Consider the following 15,660-nt stretch of genomic DNA (forward strand, 5'->3'; position numbering starts at 1 on the left):
TCATTATTGCCATGCTGGGGAGGTGTAAAGTGTACGTCCTCAGGACTGGGTGGATGTCACGGTGCCAGAAAATCTGATCTCTATGACTCTATAATACTTCTCAATACATAACCCTCGGGCTGGTTGTAGCTGTTTCCTCCTGAACCTTTGTGACATCTTTGACTTCAGTATGCATTGTTCTCTGTAGCTGATAGAAAACAAATAGCAGCAAATAGCTGTCAGGCCCAATTTCTCTGGCTAAGGATCAATTTAGAATATCCAACTTTGGGTCTGTGGTCACTTGGCCACAGCTGGCTAGAGAAAATGAGGTCTGCAGATGCTGGAGATCAGAGATGGAAATGTGTTGCTGGAGAAGCGCAGCAGGTCAGGCAGCATCTAGGGAACAGGAGAATCGACGTTTCGGGCATTAGCCCTTCTTCAGGAATGAGGAAAGTTTGTCCAGCAGGCTAAGATAAAAGATAGGGAGGAGGGACTTGGAGGAGGGGCGTCGGAAATGTGATAGGTGGAAAAAGGTCAAGGTGAGGGTGATAGGACAGATTGGGGTGGGGGCGGAGAGGTCGGGAAGAAGATTGCAGGTTAGGGAGGCGGTGCTGAATTTGATGGATTTGACTGAGACAGGCTGGGGGGAGGGGAAATGAGGAAACTGGTGAAATCCGAGTTCATCCCTTGTGGTTGGAGGGTTCCTAGCCGGAAGATGAGGCGTTCTTCCTCCAACCGTCGTTTCGCTGTGGTCTGACGATGGAGGAGTCCAAAGACCTGCATATCCTTGGTGGAGTGGGAGGGGGAATTGAAATGTTGAGCTACAGGGTGGTTGGGTTGGTTGGTCCGGGTGTCCCAGAGGTGTTCTCTGAAACGCTCCGCAAGTAGGCGGCCTGTCTCCCCAATATAGAGGAGGCCACATCGGGTACAGAGGATGCAATAGATGATATGTGTGGAGGTACAGGTAGAACCATTTTCATTCCACTGAATATCATCCTCTTCCAACTTATGCTTATTCTCTTTGCTCTTCTGAATTATTAGTCTACACTTATCATATATAATAGAGTCAAAGAGTTTTTAAAGCATGGAAAGAGGCCTTCTGACCCATCATATCTGCACTCGTCTTCAAAAATTTGAGTTCTTTTTTCCAGCACGTGGCCGTTGGCCTTGTATGCTGTGGTAATTCTTAAAAGTCTTGAGGATTCCTGCATTAACCATCTTTTTAGGCATTGAGTTCCAGATCAATGGCTTCCTACATCATGGATCACCGCTGTAAGGTCCAATGACCTGTACATGATCCCTTTCCCTGCTGGCTTCTCCACTAACATGCCCAACCCAGTTAGCCTTCTCCTCAACAGCACCCTGGGCCCTGACTTCCGCTGGCTGGCATCAGAACACCCACTCTATTCTGGAGACTTGGGACTTTGAAGACTGGTCATAGTTCAACCCTGTTAACTAGTGCCTTTTTATGTCTGTACATTCTGCTCTGCTGACTGTGATGCTGGAAAAGCACAGCCGGTCAGGCAGCTTTCGAGGATCAGGAGAATCAACATTTCAAGCATAAGCCCTTCGTTAGGAATGAGACTTGTGGCCCAAGGGAGCTAAGAGATAAATGGGAGGGGGGGGAAGGTAGGACTGCGGGGAAGGAAGTTGGGAATGCAATAAGTAGGTGAAGGTGGGGCTGAAGGTGATAGGTCGGAGAGGAGGGTGGAGTGGATAGGTGGGAAGGAAGATGGATAGGTAGGACAATTCAAGAGGGCGGTGCCGAGTTGGAAGGTTGGATCTGGGATAAGCTGGGGGGAGGGGAAATGAGAAACTGGTGAAATGATCCTGTGTGGTTCAAGGGACCCAAGGTGGAAGATGAAGTGTTCTTCCTCCAGGGCATCAGGTAGTTAGGGTTTGGCAATAGAGGAGGCCCGGGACTTGCATGTCATTGGCCGAGTGGGAGGGCAAGTTAAAGTGTTCAGTCACCCAGCGGTGGTGTTGTTTAGTGCATGTGTCCCAGAGATGTTCTCTGAAATGTTCCACAAGTTGGCATCCTGTCTCCCCAATGTAGAGGAGACCACATGGAGAGCAACAGACACAGTAGATGATGTGTTTGGAAGTACAGGTAAATCTCTGTCAGATGTGAAAGGATGCTTTGGGACTTTGGACAGAAGTAAAAGGAGGTGGAATGGTCGCATGTTTTCGCATTTCTTGTGGTGGCAGGAGAAGGTGTCTAGAGTGGAGGGTGGGTTGGTGGGGAGCATGGACCTATCAAGGGAGTTGTGGGGAGGAATGGTCTCTCCAGAACACAGATAGGGGTGGGGAGGGAAATATATCCCTCGTGGTGGGGTCTGTTTGTAAGTGGTGGAAATAGCGGAGGATGATACAATGTATCCAGAGGTTGGTGGGGTGGAAGGTGAGGAGCAGGGGAGTTTGTCCTTGTTGCAAGGGAATTTCAAGAGGGATGGGGTTCAAGGACGGAGTTGCGGGAAATGGAAGAGATGCGCTGAAGGGCATTGTCAACCACGTGGAAGGGGAAATTGCGATCTTTGAAGAAAGAGGCCATCTGGGATGTTCGATGGTGGAATTGGTCCTCCTGGGAGCAGAAGTATGGAGCCGGAGGAAGTGAGAATAAGGGATAGCATTTTTGCAGGAGGCAGGATGGGAGGAGGTGTATTCAAGGTAGCTGTGGGAGTCGGTGGGTTTGTAGTACATGTCCGTGTAGTAGATCCATTTAACCCCACTGCGCTGTGGCCGAACACTTTAACTCCCCACTCACTCTGCCAAGGACATGCAAGTCCTGGGCCTCCTCCATCGCTAAACCCTAACCACCTGACGCCTTGAGGAGGAACACCTCATCTTCTGCCATGGGGCCATAGAACCACAAGAGATCATTGTGGATTTCACCACTTTCCTCATTTCCCCTCCCCCCACTTTATCCCAGTCCCAACCTTCCAGCTCAGCACCGCCCTCTTGAACTGTCCTACCTGTCCATCTTACTTCCTACCTGTCCACTCCACCCTTCTCTCTCACCTTTCACCTTCACCCCCACCTTCATCTACCTATCACATTCCCAACTATCTTCCCCCAGCCCCACTCCTCTCCCATTTATCTCTCAGCGCCCTTGAGCCACAAGCTTCATTCCTGACTAAGGGCTGGTGCTCGAAACGTTGACTCTCCTGCTCCTCAAATGCTCCCTGACCTGCTGTGCTTGTCCAGCACCACACTCTTTGACTCTGACCTCCAGCATCAGCAGTCCTCACTTTCTCCTCCATTCTGTTCTGCTGTGTTGTCACACCCTCGTTATCATCACCCCATAGCCACAGTGCGGTATTGTCTTGTCTTTTCCAAATCTCCTCTCAAATGATCTCCTGTTTGTCTGCAGTTACGACTTTCTAATTAATCGGAAACTTTGAGAAATGGGTAGGAAGGATTTAAAGCGCCCCAAACATGATCACATTCCGGAGGCATCTACCTTGATATAGAAACACCGTTTTCTAAATGTTGTTTTTTTTTACCGTTTTTTCTATAATATAGAATTTTATGGACCAGGCTTTGTTGGTTTTTTTTCTTGTTTTTTTGCTGACTACCATCAATGTACGAAGGTGAGGGGAACAGCTTAAATATGTTGTTTGAAAATAAAGGGGGATTCCTCCCACCCATCATGCAACCTGAACACGCTCCTGGTTCTAGTCGAGTCGTACAGAGGATAACTGATCACTGGCGAAAAGAAAAATGTGACTTGTCTTAGGAGAATTACAATGCACGAGGGAGGGCGGGGAGTTTGAGGATGTGCGAGTGTCCGTGTGTGTGATTGCACGGTACTTTGGTGAAATCATAGGCTCTTCCTGGAGAGCTCTAGGGACAGCGAGAGGAGGGAAAGAGCCTCGGAGGGAGTACACCTCAGACAAGCAGCTTCAGCGGACAGGTCAGTGAATCGGTGGCATCATCACCGCCCAACTGGATGATCTCCATCCTCGCTTAAATCCGAAAGCATCCCCCCCTCCCCCCCCCCAGCCCTCGCTACATGATGTTTTGATCCCATCTACCCAATCCGTTATTATCCAGTTTGACAGAGGTCAGTATTGATGCTTGTATCATTTCTCTGTCGGTGCCTGTGATCTTCCTCATTATGTTTGACTGTTTTGAGGGTGAATGAATCAGGTGTTTATTCTACAGTGTTCCATTGAGCGAGGACCAAAATGGATGTTTTCATGAAAGGCTTGTCCAAAGCGAAGGAAGGAGTAGCTGCTGCAGCCGAGAAAACCAAGCAAGGAGTAGCAGAAGCGGCAGAGAAGACTAAAGAGGGAGTGCTATATGTTGGTATGTAGCCGTGAAAAGGCAGTGAACCTGCAAAGGAAGATAGCGTCGCCCCTTTCAGTTATACAATAAGTCATTCCTTTGGGCACTGACTGGACGGGCGACTTGCACAGTTATTACATTATAACGGGAGAAAAAGAAGGCTGTTCTTTCAATGGAATATTAGCAATAACTGTATCGGGTGTTTAAAAAAAAGCGGAAAACATTTAATCTCGGGGGATCGATCTAGTTTCCGCGTAGAGATACTTTGGCTGTCAGTTGGGGATTGATTCAAAGGTCTTTATTTCCGCTGAGCAGATGGGCCAGCCATATGGCACTCTCCTCCAGCCCAGAGAGAGAGAGAGAAGCTTTATCCAAGGATGTGGCATCCAACACATTCACACCACGTCTGCCATTTAAAAAAAAGGCAAAAGTAATCATGACATATTACAAGAAATGTTACATACTTAGGGGATGATCGGCAACATTATGAATTCAGACAATTGCCCCAGGGATAATATGTCTTTATTTAACCTTTAGGCTCCAAAACCAAAGAAGGTGTTTCAAGTGTTGTCTCAGGTAAGTTCCCACCAATGTTTAATATGACAGAATAATTGAAATGCTAAGTGACATTATTGTTTTCAATGTGTTTTAATCGAATGTTTTCTGCCGTAACTATCAAGATTTATTGTAAGATATTGTTCCGGTATTTAATCCAAGTGTAAACGTCAATTTCAGAAGGTGATCAATCCATTAAGATCACCAATTCTTACAGTTCGACTTAGCAAGGTGTGAAAGTCGAGCAGGTTTGTCGGAAGTGCGGTTCTCATCTGCAATGTACCTGTAACTGAAAAAGTAACTTGTCATCCCGTGCTGTCCGTGAACTGCAATATATGCTGCGATTGCGAAGTGAAATAATACATGAATTAGTTTCACTTCAATAAATTGAAACGTTTCTTAGAAAGGGTGCATTGTGGATTAATCTGATCGTTACCATGAGTCGTAACAAATAAACACATATGAACATTTAGAATTAGCATGCTAATAATAAATGCAAAACACCAGGTTATATTCCGTCAGGTTTATTTGGAAACACTAGCTTTCGGAACATTGCTCCTTCATCAGGTAACTGTTGAGTATAAGATCGTAAGACATAAAATTTCTCGCAAAAGTTTAGTGTGATGCAACTGAAATTATGTATTGAACAAGACTTGAATTGTTTGTAAAGTCACTCATCTTTTAGAATGCCCAAGTTGTTTTCAGTTCTTTCATATGTTATCCCAGAAAATGTTCTAGAATTTACAAATGAAAGAACTGAAAACAACATGGTCATTCTAAAAGATGAGAAACTTAACAAACAATCGATGTCTTTTTCAATATATCATTTCAATTGCATCACACTATAACTTCTGCTATAAATTCTGTGTCTTACGATCTTATACTCCACAACCACCACGGTGGCACAGTGGTTAGCACTGCTGCCTCACAGCACTAGAGTCCCAGGTTCGGAGTTTTCACATTCTCCCTGTGTCTGTGCGGGTTTCCTCCCACAGTCCAAAAATGTGCAGGTTAGGTGAATTGGCCATGCTAAATTGCCCGTAGTGTTAGGTGAAGGGGTAAATGTAGGGGAATGGGTCTAGGTGGGTTGCTCTTTGGAGGGTTGGTGTGGACTAGTTGGGCCGAAGGGCCTGTTTCCACATTGTAAGTAATATAATTTAATCTAATCTAAAAAACCACCTGATGAAGGAGCAGTGCTCTGAAAGGTAGTGCTTCCAAATACACCTGTTGGATTATAACCTGGTGTTGTGTGATTCCTAACTTTGTACACTCCAGTCCAACACCAGCACCTCCAAATCAACAATAAATACTTAATATTTTTGAATATAATTACTTTGCTCGCTATTTTACAGAAAGTATGTATATAGTCATAGATTAGATTAAATTAGATTAGATTACTTTACAGTGTGGAAACAGGCCCTTCGGCCCAACAAGTCCACACCGACCCGCCGAAGCGCAACCCACCCATTCCCCTACATTTATCCCTTACCTAACACTACAGACAATTTAGCATGGCCAATTCACCTGAAATGCACATCTTTGTGACAGTGGGAGGAAACCGGAGCACCCGGAGGAAACCCACGCAGACACGGGGAGAATGTGCAAACTCCACACAGTCAGTCGCCTGAGGCGGGAATTGAACCCGGGTCTCTGGCGCTGTGAGGCAGCAGTGCTAACCACTGTGCCACCGTGCCGCCCATAGAGATGTACAGTACAGAAATAGACCTTTTGGTCCAACTCGTCTATGCGAACCAGATACCCCAATCTAATCTAGTCCCATTTGCCAGCAGTTGGCCCATATCCCTCTAAACCCTTCCTATTCATGTGCCCATCCAAATGCTTTTTAAATGTTGCAATGGCTCTTTCTCTTCCTCTGGCACCATTTCCTTTGGCAGCTCATTCCATACACGTACCACCATCTGCGTGTAAAAGTTGCCCCTTAGGTCCCTTTTCTATCTTTCCCCTCTCACCCTCTAATACGCCCTCTAATTTTGGATTCTCCCACCCAAGGAAAACACCTTGTCTATTTACCCTTTCATGCCCCTCATGATTTTATAATCCTCTACGAGGTCACCCCTCAGCCTCTGACACTCCAGGAAAAACAGCCGCAGCTTATTCAGCCTCTCCCTACAGCACAAATCCTCCAACCCTGGCAACATCCTTGGAAATCTTTTCTGAACCCTTTCAAGTTTCACAACATCTTTCCAATGGGAAGGAGACCAAAATTGCACGCAGTATTCCAAAAGTGGCCTAACCAACATCCTGCACAACCGCAACATGACCTCCCAACTCCAATACTCAATGCTCTGACCAATAAAGGAAAGTATACCAAATGCCTTCTTCAATAAAGTCTCAAAAAAGGACAAAAATGTTTCATAGTCATTTTGACTGCCAGTTTGTTAATATTGTCCCAACTATTTATAGAATCCCAACTGTGTGGAAACAGGCTATTCAGTCCATTGAATCCACACAAGACCCTCCAAAGAGCAGCCCAACCAGACTGACTCCCCTAGCCTATCCTTGTAACCCTGCATTTCCAATGGCTAATCCACCTAGCCTGCATATCCCTTGTCACTATGGGCAATTTAGCATGGCCAATCCACATAACCTGCACATCTTTGGAGGAAACCCACAAAGACACAGGGTGAATGAGCAAACTCCAGACAGTCACCCAACTATCATAGATTGTCATTTTCAGGAATATCTTGAATTGGATTCATACAAGGTTACCAACAGATTTGTTAATAATTTAATACTGCAGTTATAATGCATATATTGATCTGAAAGAATTTTGTGCTCAGACAGTAGTAGGTACTGTTGTACATGTACATTGTCTTTAAAAGCGTTTACTTTTAAGGACTCAATGTGCTCTGTGTATACAATGTTACAGCTCTGCCTGCCAGTTATGCAGTTGTAGGTTTACATGCTGCACATACAGAAATCAGATGGCTTACTGTAATGTCTGTTTTATAACTTGTAATATATTTCAACTAAAATAACTCATGGAGTTAGTCAATCTCTAATAGGCAATTGATTGTTAGACCAATATCATAAATGGTAGAAGTATCATTTTAATGTTTCCTTAGCTGATTCAAACTTGATCTAGGAAGGAATATGACTTTTTCTTCAGGTGCATTCTCATTTCAGAGAAAAAAAATCACAGCACAAAATCCGTTCCATATGTCATTTTTATGGTTCTAAAAGTGTTTATGATTACAAAGGCAATTATTGTTTATGGTCAGATCAAATCAAAAAGGAAAGTGAAAACAAAGTTGAATGATTAAGTAGCATGTGTTTTGATAAAAGGAAGCAGATAGATGATGTGCTTGGATAATTTGGAGAAAATAAACACTCAGCATGCTCTTTAAAAGTTAGTGTGGACTCGATGGTCTGAATTGCCTTCGTCCACACAGTAGAGATTCTATAATTCTGTGAAATAGGTATTGTTTCGAGAACTCTGACAAACCTTAATAGGAAGATTCGCGTGACCACCATCTCAATAATATAAACTACATTCACATTGTTTGTAAGATGCCACCTTGATGACATTAAACTGCTCAAGCTATTGACTATGTTAGTCTAAAATTGCGTATCTTTACACTCTTATTTTTCAGTACTTGAACTAGTTGGTTTTTATGGGTAGAACTTTGTCTTTGTAGCTAAAAATGATAGCACTTAACAATAGAATGTTAGAAATAAATATTAGAACATTGCTAAAATATTCCTGTATTCATAGATTAATTCTATTTTACTCCACTCTGATGTTTACATATGTTGAAATTCAACATTTCTCAGTGAATCCAGGTTTGCATTGCAAATAATTGATACAGGATTTTTTTTAACAAGCTCTTCTAAAGGTAGCTTATGCAATAAGTTTTAATTTGATTCAGAAAGTGACATCTGAAATGTAATAATTAAAATAAGGAAAAGCTCCTTCTGAATAGGAAACAATGTATATTAATGCTTGCTTTTTAGTGGCTGAGAAGACAAAGGAGCAGGCTTCTTTGGTTGGCGGTGCTGTTATGACTGGTGTCTCAGCTGTGGCCCAGAAGACAGTGGATGGAGCTGGGAATATCGCAGCAGCCACTGGCCTGGTGAAAAAGGAAGACTTCCCACCTGAAGAACTAAAGGTTAGCTTTCAGCAGACATGAACATCCCACCCTGTGTGGCTGTAATATACATTAAACCATTCCGATTTAATATTGCCACATTATATACTTAGCAAAACCACATCACTGTGAGTACACAGTACAGGAAACTGAAGACTTTACAATGATTTAGATGTTAATATTAAAAGCTGTTTTGTACGCCTCAGAATTTGAGTGTACACTTCCTAATTATTTCTGTTATAGGCTGAAATTAATGTAGCAATTCAATGGGGACTAAATTTGATTGGATAATGTAGCCACCCCACACTTCCATTTGGATTAAAGTTACACACACTGACTTATACATTGACTTTTAAAGAGAAATACACAGCAATCCACCTTGGCATAGGGTGCTTCATATTTAACGACTGCTGGCAGTTTGAAGACAAGGTAAGTTAAGGTGTCAGTCAGCATCAACACTGACTTGGCACCATTACTAATTTCAAATTTCACACTCCAGCCAAAGTATCATTGGAGAATATGACTTACAATGGAATGCAGATTTCCTTCCCTCAAACCCCTCAGACACCTCTCTCACACCTGTGCTATTTCAGAGAACCATGAAATCATCCAAAATCTTTACTAGAATACTTCTTTTGACTGGTGGTTCAATTGTGCATGTATTAGAAGCTTTCCTGTATTTGTTTTAAAAGTCAATAGTTACTGTACGATTTTTTTGCCTTTGGTGGTATTCCTGCAAGACGTTTCCACCGTGGCTGGGAGACAGATGGTGAATGGTTTTGAATTTTCATTTGAGCAGACTGTAGATGAGGTTGGAGGATGACATTGGGCAGCTCTGTTCCCCAAATTCAGATTGCATCTCTTTGGCCTGGGCTGCAGCAGTCAGGCCTGACTAGCTGATTGAGAACCACAAAGGTACTGGTAGAGTAGTAGAGATGTAGATGCTGTCATCCTGCAAGTGAGGAAAACAAACAGGTTTATGCTCCGTCTAAGCACTGTCACTCTCCTGAGAAGCTACCTCAATAATCCTACTCATGTTTTGTTGGACAGACTGCTGCAAATTCTGCAAGCACCTTTGAATAGATATTAAAAGCCACCATGGTAACAATATTGGCTTGCAGGGCAACATTCTGAGGGTCCATACAGCATTCAGACTTTAATGTTGACTATTTGTGCCACAATGAGGCCTGTTTGTGCTGCAAAGTAAGTTTTGACATCAACCATCTGGCCCTGCATTATAATGAGTTCCACAGGACTGCCGAAGTGACCACTCATTCATGTTAGAAAGGATAGCTGTATGTTCCACTGAAAGCCTGGTGCCAAGTTGCTTTTGAACTCTTTCACTCTCCATGATATTAAAAGTGAGTTTTCAGAGCACTCAGAACCAATGGTTATGTTCAGTCAGCAATCTTCTTCAGTAGCCAGATTCATCGAAGGCTTGATTTATCAGAGAACTGATATCTGCACTATACCTTTTCCTGTGCTGGCTATGATGGACTTCTGCTTGATGTCTCTACACTGGACTCTCAAATGCATACATTAGTTTTTAGTGTAAAATTGCGAGACAGTATCATGCTATCTTCACTGGCTTTCCCTCCTCTTCCTCAGACTGGGAGGGTTCCAGTTGTTGGCTATCTGAAAAAAGAACACGGGTTGGGCATTATTGAGGCAAGAAGAGAAAGTAAGACATCTGTGCTTGCATCACTTTCTGTTTGTAAATTGGGATGAGGGAGCAATAGGACAAGAGGAGGACTAAGTATGGCTTAATTATACCTTTATCAGTCACTTCCAGCTCTGCAATGTGCCATATCCTCAACAATGCCTCTTAACATGATGACCAGCACTGTCTCCTCCTTGGGTGGCATGCTTGTCATCCTCCTGTTCTTTTCTGATGTCTCATGTCACACAATACGTTTTCTGATCAGAAAAAGGGAAGTGTGTCAACAAATATGCTGCAGTATGTTAGTGTTGTGCCTGTTATGATTGAACATTTGCCAGTGTGTGAGAGGTGTGAGTTGTGTGTGCGAGGTTTGCAGTAGTGCAGAGTGAAGTATAGCATATGAATTGAAAGATTGTGTTTGGGATTGTGGATAGAGTGATGAGGAGTAGAGAATGGAACAGCGAATGAGGTTAGTGTAATTTGAAGATAAATTCATTCACCTTCACAATTTATTTCAATTTGTTGGATGGATTTATTTTCAATGCATCCATGTTCTTGGAGGGATACACCTGGCATTGCTGTCTGCCATTAATTCTTACATTTTGCACTAAGAACATCAGTATATTATCAGAAAGTCGATGTGGTCACTTAATGATGTATTCAACCATTCCTCAAAGTAACACTGCCCAGATGATCTTTTTAAAAAAAATTGCACTATTTCATGCATTCACTAGACACATTTGGAGACACACAAGCTGCTTTTATAAGCTTTGCTGTCTGCGTACACTTCCCAGTTTCCTGTTAATAAATGAAGCCAATATGTGATACTTACAGTGCTGGCTGGATGCAGATTATTTCAAACAGTAGGCAGGACTAATTTCATCTGTTCTTTGCAACACAATGAATCAAAATCAGTTAATTATGTACCGTGAACTCCATGCCCACTTTTGGGTTATTATTCAATATAACCCTAATTAATTTTATTTATTCCTCCCTTTAAAATTGTATTTACAGCATCTTATTTTTAGCCTGAGAATTGTTCTTGGTAGGGTTTAAATTTAGTGAAAAGGTATCTGTTCTTCAAATTGCAAAATCAAAGGATGGTCTGCTGCATAAAACAAGATATTAATTATAATACACCAGGGAGCAACAGGATGTTTTTGGCTTGATCATTTACAATGTTAGAGCTCGATCTTGGCCATGCTGTCTGGTAATGGGATGAAATCACATTTTTCAACAGCTGTCAGTGAGGTAATTGTGATGAAAGAAATCTAAGAAGAGGATAGAATTAGCTCAAAGACAAATTAGTTAAGCTTTGATAGGGTGTACACTAAATTAAATTGCAACTTTGAATGCACATATACCATATCAGCTATTTGGCAAATCATACAAGAATAAAACAGGGACTTCAGGAATCAGTATTTTTGAAGTAACAAAGTGGCCTGAAGAGCTGAGGTTAAAACAATGTGATCCAAGGTAACATGTCTTTAATCAAAATAGATTAAATTCTCCTCATCCTCATTCAGAACAAATTTGTGAAATGTCATTTATGAAATAGAGTAGATGGTATTGAAAGATAAGACTTCATGAATGCTGCTCATGTTCTATAATGCTGTATTATTTCTCTAGCATTTGAAAAACCATTTAACCAGATTAATAAAAAATATAGTAAATAGAAGTGGAATACATGTCATGAGGTGAATTTTCATTTTCAGTGCCAGGATATTTCCAAGGATGGTTCCACAAACACAAAGAGAGAAAGAAAATACCCTGCAGTTATTTTTTTTATTCTGAGGTGACAGGATTCTCTGAGAGTTGGATCAGGTGACCCTGGCTGACTGCAGGGACTGCCAGATACAGAGGCAGGCTGGATTGAAAGTCTGCACCAGTGCTCCAATGCTGTGATCAAGCATTTGTATTTTTAAAAAAACAGTAAAACATAAAACAGCCCTCTAATCCTCATCCCATTCACCCCTCATTTTCTCTGTACTCTTCATGTGGACCATCCATCCATGCCAACCCATGTCACCTGATGATAGCAACCCACTCCCAAAGCCCCTCATACATTCAATACCAACAATGTCCTCCAATCAACTCTCGTGGCTCTTTAGAACATCTATGCCAACTTAGAGCCAACTCTCGCCCATCATTCCCACTTGCCACCCGCCCAACTATTACACTAACCATATGTGGACAGATTTCAGGAGCCATATTGAAATGAAAAATTTAAAACTCTGTGTGTCTATGGCAGATGTATATTTTTAAAAGCACACTTTCATTCATTAAAATGTCCCATATTTAACTTATTTAATTTCATAATCCCTTATAACCACTGTTATCTCTTATTAAAAAGTAATACTGAAATTTGTAGTCTCACTTTAAAGAGGATATAATACTTGGAGCAATCAAACTGTGAGTTGGCAGGGACCCTTCTATGATAAGAGAAAGTTTGTAAAATTAGTCTGCAGCCTGAATTCAGTAATGCTAGCCCCTAGCCGTGTATTAACAGAGTTAAATGGCCATTTTTTTAAAAGCAGTTTTACTATTTCTTTTGAAGATTTAAAGATGAGGAGTTTTAGTGAAGAACGTTGATACTTTTTGCAGATTCTTTTGACAGGTCTTTTTGACATTTATAAACAGTTCATTTTGATAGATTTTTTGATAACTGCTTTTTGACAGATTTATAGGATCATTGAATCCCTGCATTGTGGAAAGAGGCCATTCATCTCATCAAGTCTGCAACAGCCCTCCAAAAAGCATCCCAGTTAAATCCAGCCACCCACACCATCCCTGTATTTACCATGGCTAACTCACCTAACCTGCACGTCCCTGGACATTAGAGGACAATTAGAATGGGCAGTCCACCTAACCTGTATAACTTTGAACTGTGAAAAATGGAGCACATAGGAAGTCATGCAAACTGCACACAGACAGTTACTCAAAGACAGAATCAACCCCGGGTTCCTGGCACTGTAAAGCAACACTGCTAACTACTGAGTCACTGTGCTGCCCCTGCCTTTTGACAGTTCCAATGAATAATGACTGTTATTCATAGACTGGAATCCCTACAGTGTGGTAACAGACCATTTGGCCCTACAAGTCCTACACCAAACCCCCAAAGAGTAACCCACCCAGTCCCATTCCCCTACCACTCTACATTTACCCCTAACTAATGCACCTAACCCACACATCCCTGAACACTATGGGCAATTTTAGCACAGCCAGTTCACCTAACCTGCACATCTTTGGATTGTGGGAGGAAACTGGAGCACCCAGAAGAAACCCATGCAGCCACTGGGAGAATGTGCAAACTCCACATAGTCAGTCACCAAGGCTGGAATCAAACCCAGGTCCCTGGCGCTGTGAGGCAGCAACCACTGAGCCACTTTGCCGCCATTATAATGACTGGTATAAGGTTTATACATGTTTTATGTCCATTTTTAACTATTCCAAAGGGTACCTTATCTTTCCCAACATGAAGCCTTTTTCTCATAGAGGTGCCCTGGAACAATATTCAAAGTAGTCCCTTTTATCTCCAAGAAGTGGTAAGCCACAAGGATTTGTGCTGGGTCCACTGCTTTTCATCATTTATATAAATGATTTGGATATGAACACAGGAGGTATGGTCAGTATATTTGCAGTTGACGCCAAAATTGGAGGTATAGTGGATAGCCAAGAAGATTACCTCAGTGTACAACAGAATCTTGATTAAATGGGCCAATGGGCTAAGGAATGACTGATGGAGTTTAATTAAGTAAATGTAAGGTGCTGCATTTTGGAAATACAAAATCAGGGCAGGAACTTTATACTTATTGTTAAGGCCCTAGGAAGCATTACTGAACAATGAGACCTTGGAGTGCAGATTCATAGTTCCTTAAAAGTGGAGTTACAGTTAGATAGGATAGTGAAGAAGGTGTTTAGTTGCTTTCCTTTATTGGTCAGAGCATTGAATTTAGGAGTTAGGAGGACATGTTGCGCTGTACAGGACATTGGTTATAGCGAGTTTTGAGAAGATTTGTAGCTCAGGTTGAGGGTCTGGATGTAGGTTTGCTCGCTGAGCTGGAAGGTTCATTTCCAGATGTTTCATCACCCTACTAGGTAACATTTTCAGTGGGCCTCCAGGTGTAGCACTGTGTTTAATCCCTGCTTTCTATTTATATGTTTGGGTTTCTTTGGGTTCGTGATGTCATTTCCTGTGGTGACATCATTTCCAGTGGTGATGTCTTTTCCTGTTATTTTTCTCAGGGAGTGGTAGATGGGGTCTAAATCAATGTGTTTGTTGATAGAGTTGCGGTTGGAATGCCATGCTTCTAGGAATTCTCGTGCATGTCTCTGTTTGGCTTGTCCTAGAATGGATGTATTGTCCGAGTTGAAATGACGTCCCTCCTCACCTGTATGTAAGGATACAAATGAGAGAGGGTTATGTCGTTTTATGGCTAGTTGATGTTCATGTATCCTGGTGGCTAGTTTTCTGCCTGTTTGTCCAATGTAATGTTTGTTACAGTCCTTGTGCGTTTTTTTAAAATTACATTAGTTTTACTTGTTTCCCTGTATAGGGTCTTGCAAGTTCATTAGCTGCTGTTTTAATGTGTTGGTGGGTGTGTGGCTACCATGATGCCAAGGGGTCTGAGTAGTCTGGCAGTCATTTCCAAGATGTCTTTGATGGAGGGGAGAGTGGCTAGGGTTTGCAAGCAGAGAATAAGAACAGGAAATGATATCACCACAGGAAATGATGTCACCACAGGAAATGACATCACCAACCAAAAGAAGCCCAAATATATAAATAGAAAGCAGGAATTATCAACAGTGCTTCATCCAAAGGCCCACTGAAGATGTTGCCTAGTAGGGTGATGAAACATCTGGAAATGAACCTTCCAGCTCAGCAAACAAGCCTACATCCAGAGGATGTTGGTTAGGCCGCTTTTGGAATATTGTGTGTAATTCTGCTCTCCCTCCTGTCGGAAGGATGTTGTGAAACTTGAGAGTGTTCAGAAAAGATTTACAAGGATGTTGCCAGGGTTAGAGGATTTGAGCTATAGGGAGAGGCTGAATATGCTGAGGCTGTTTTCC

General features: G+C 42.3%; 1 protein-coding gene across 2 annotated transcripts in view; it reads left to right on the plus strand.

Moving 5' to 3' along the window:
• Positions 1 to 3,718: 3,718 nt before the first annotated feature.
• sncb (synuclein, beta) overlaps positions 3,719 to 15,660 on the plus strand; it is a 68,818-nt gene continuing 56,876 nt past the window's right edge. The window contains exons 1-4 of one of the 2 annotated variants that reach the window (XM_043703728.2): positions 3,719 to 3,892; positions 4,144 to 4,287; positions 4,804 to 4,842; positions 8,797 to 8,951. In XM_043703728.2, coding sequence (XP_043559663.1) covers positions 4,167 to 4,287; positions 4,804 to 4,842; positions 8,797 to 8,951 — 315 coding nt within the window. In that variant the 5' untranslated portion in view covers positions 3,719 to 3,892; positions 4,144 to 4,166. Of the gene's footprint in view, positions 3,893 to 3,947; positions 4,043 to 4,143; positions 4,288 to 4,803; positions 4,843 to 8,796; positions 8,952 to 15,660 lie in introns of those variants that run through there. The other variant, XM_043703729.2, reaches the window with a different exon arrangement.

This window comes from Chiloscyllium plagiosum, unplaced genomic scaffold (assembly GCF_037043375.1).
Source record: "Chiloscyllium plagiosum isolate Xiang-an unplaced genomic scaffold, Cpla_swu_hap1 HiC_scaffold_16, whole genome shotgun sequence".
Taxonomy (NCBI): Eukaryota; Metazoa; Chordata; class Chondrichthyes; order Orectolobiformes; family Hemiscylliidae; genus Chiloscyllium; species Chiloscyllium plagiosum.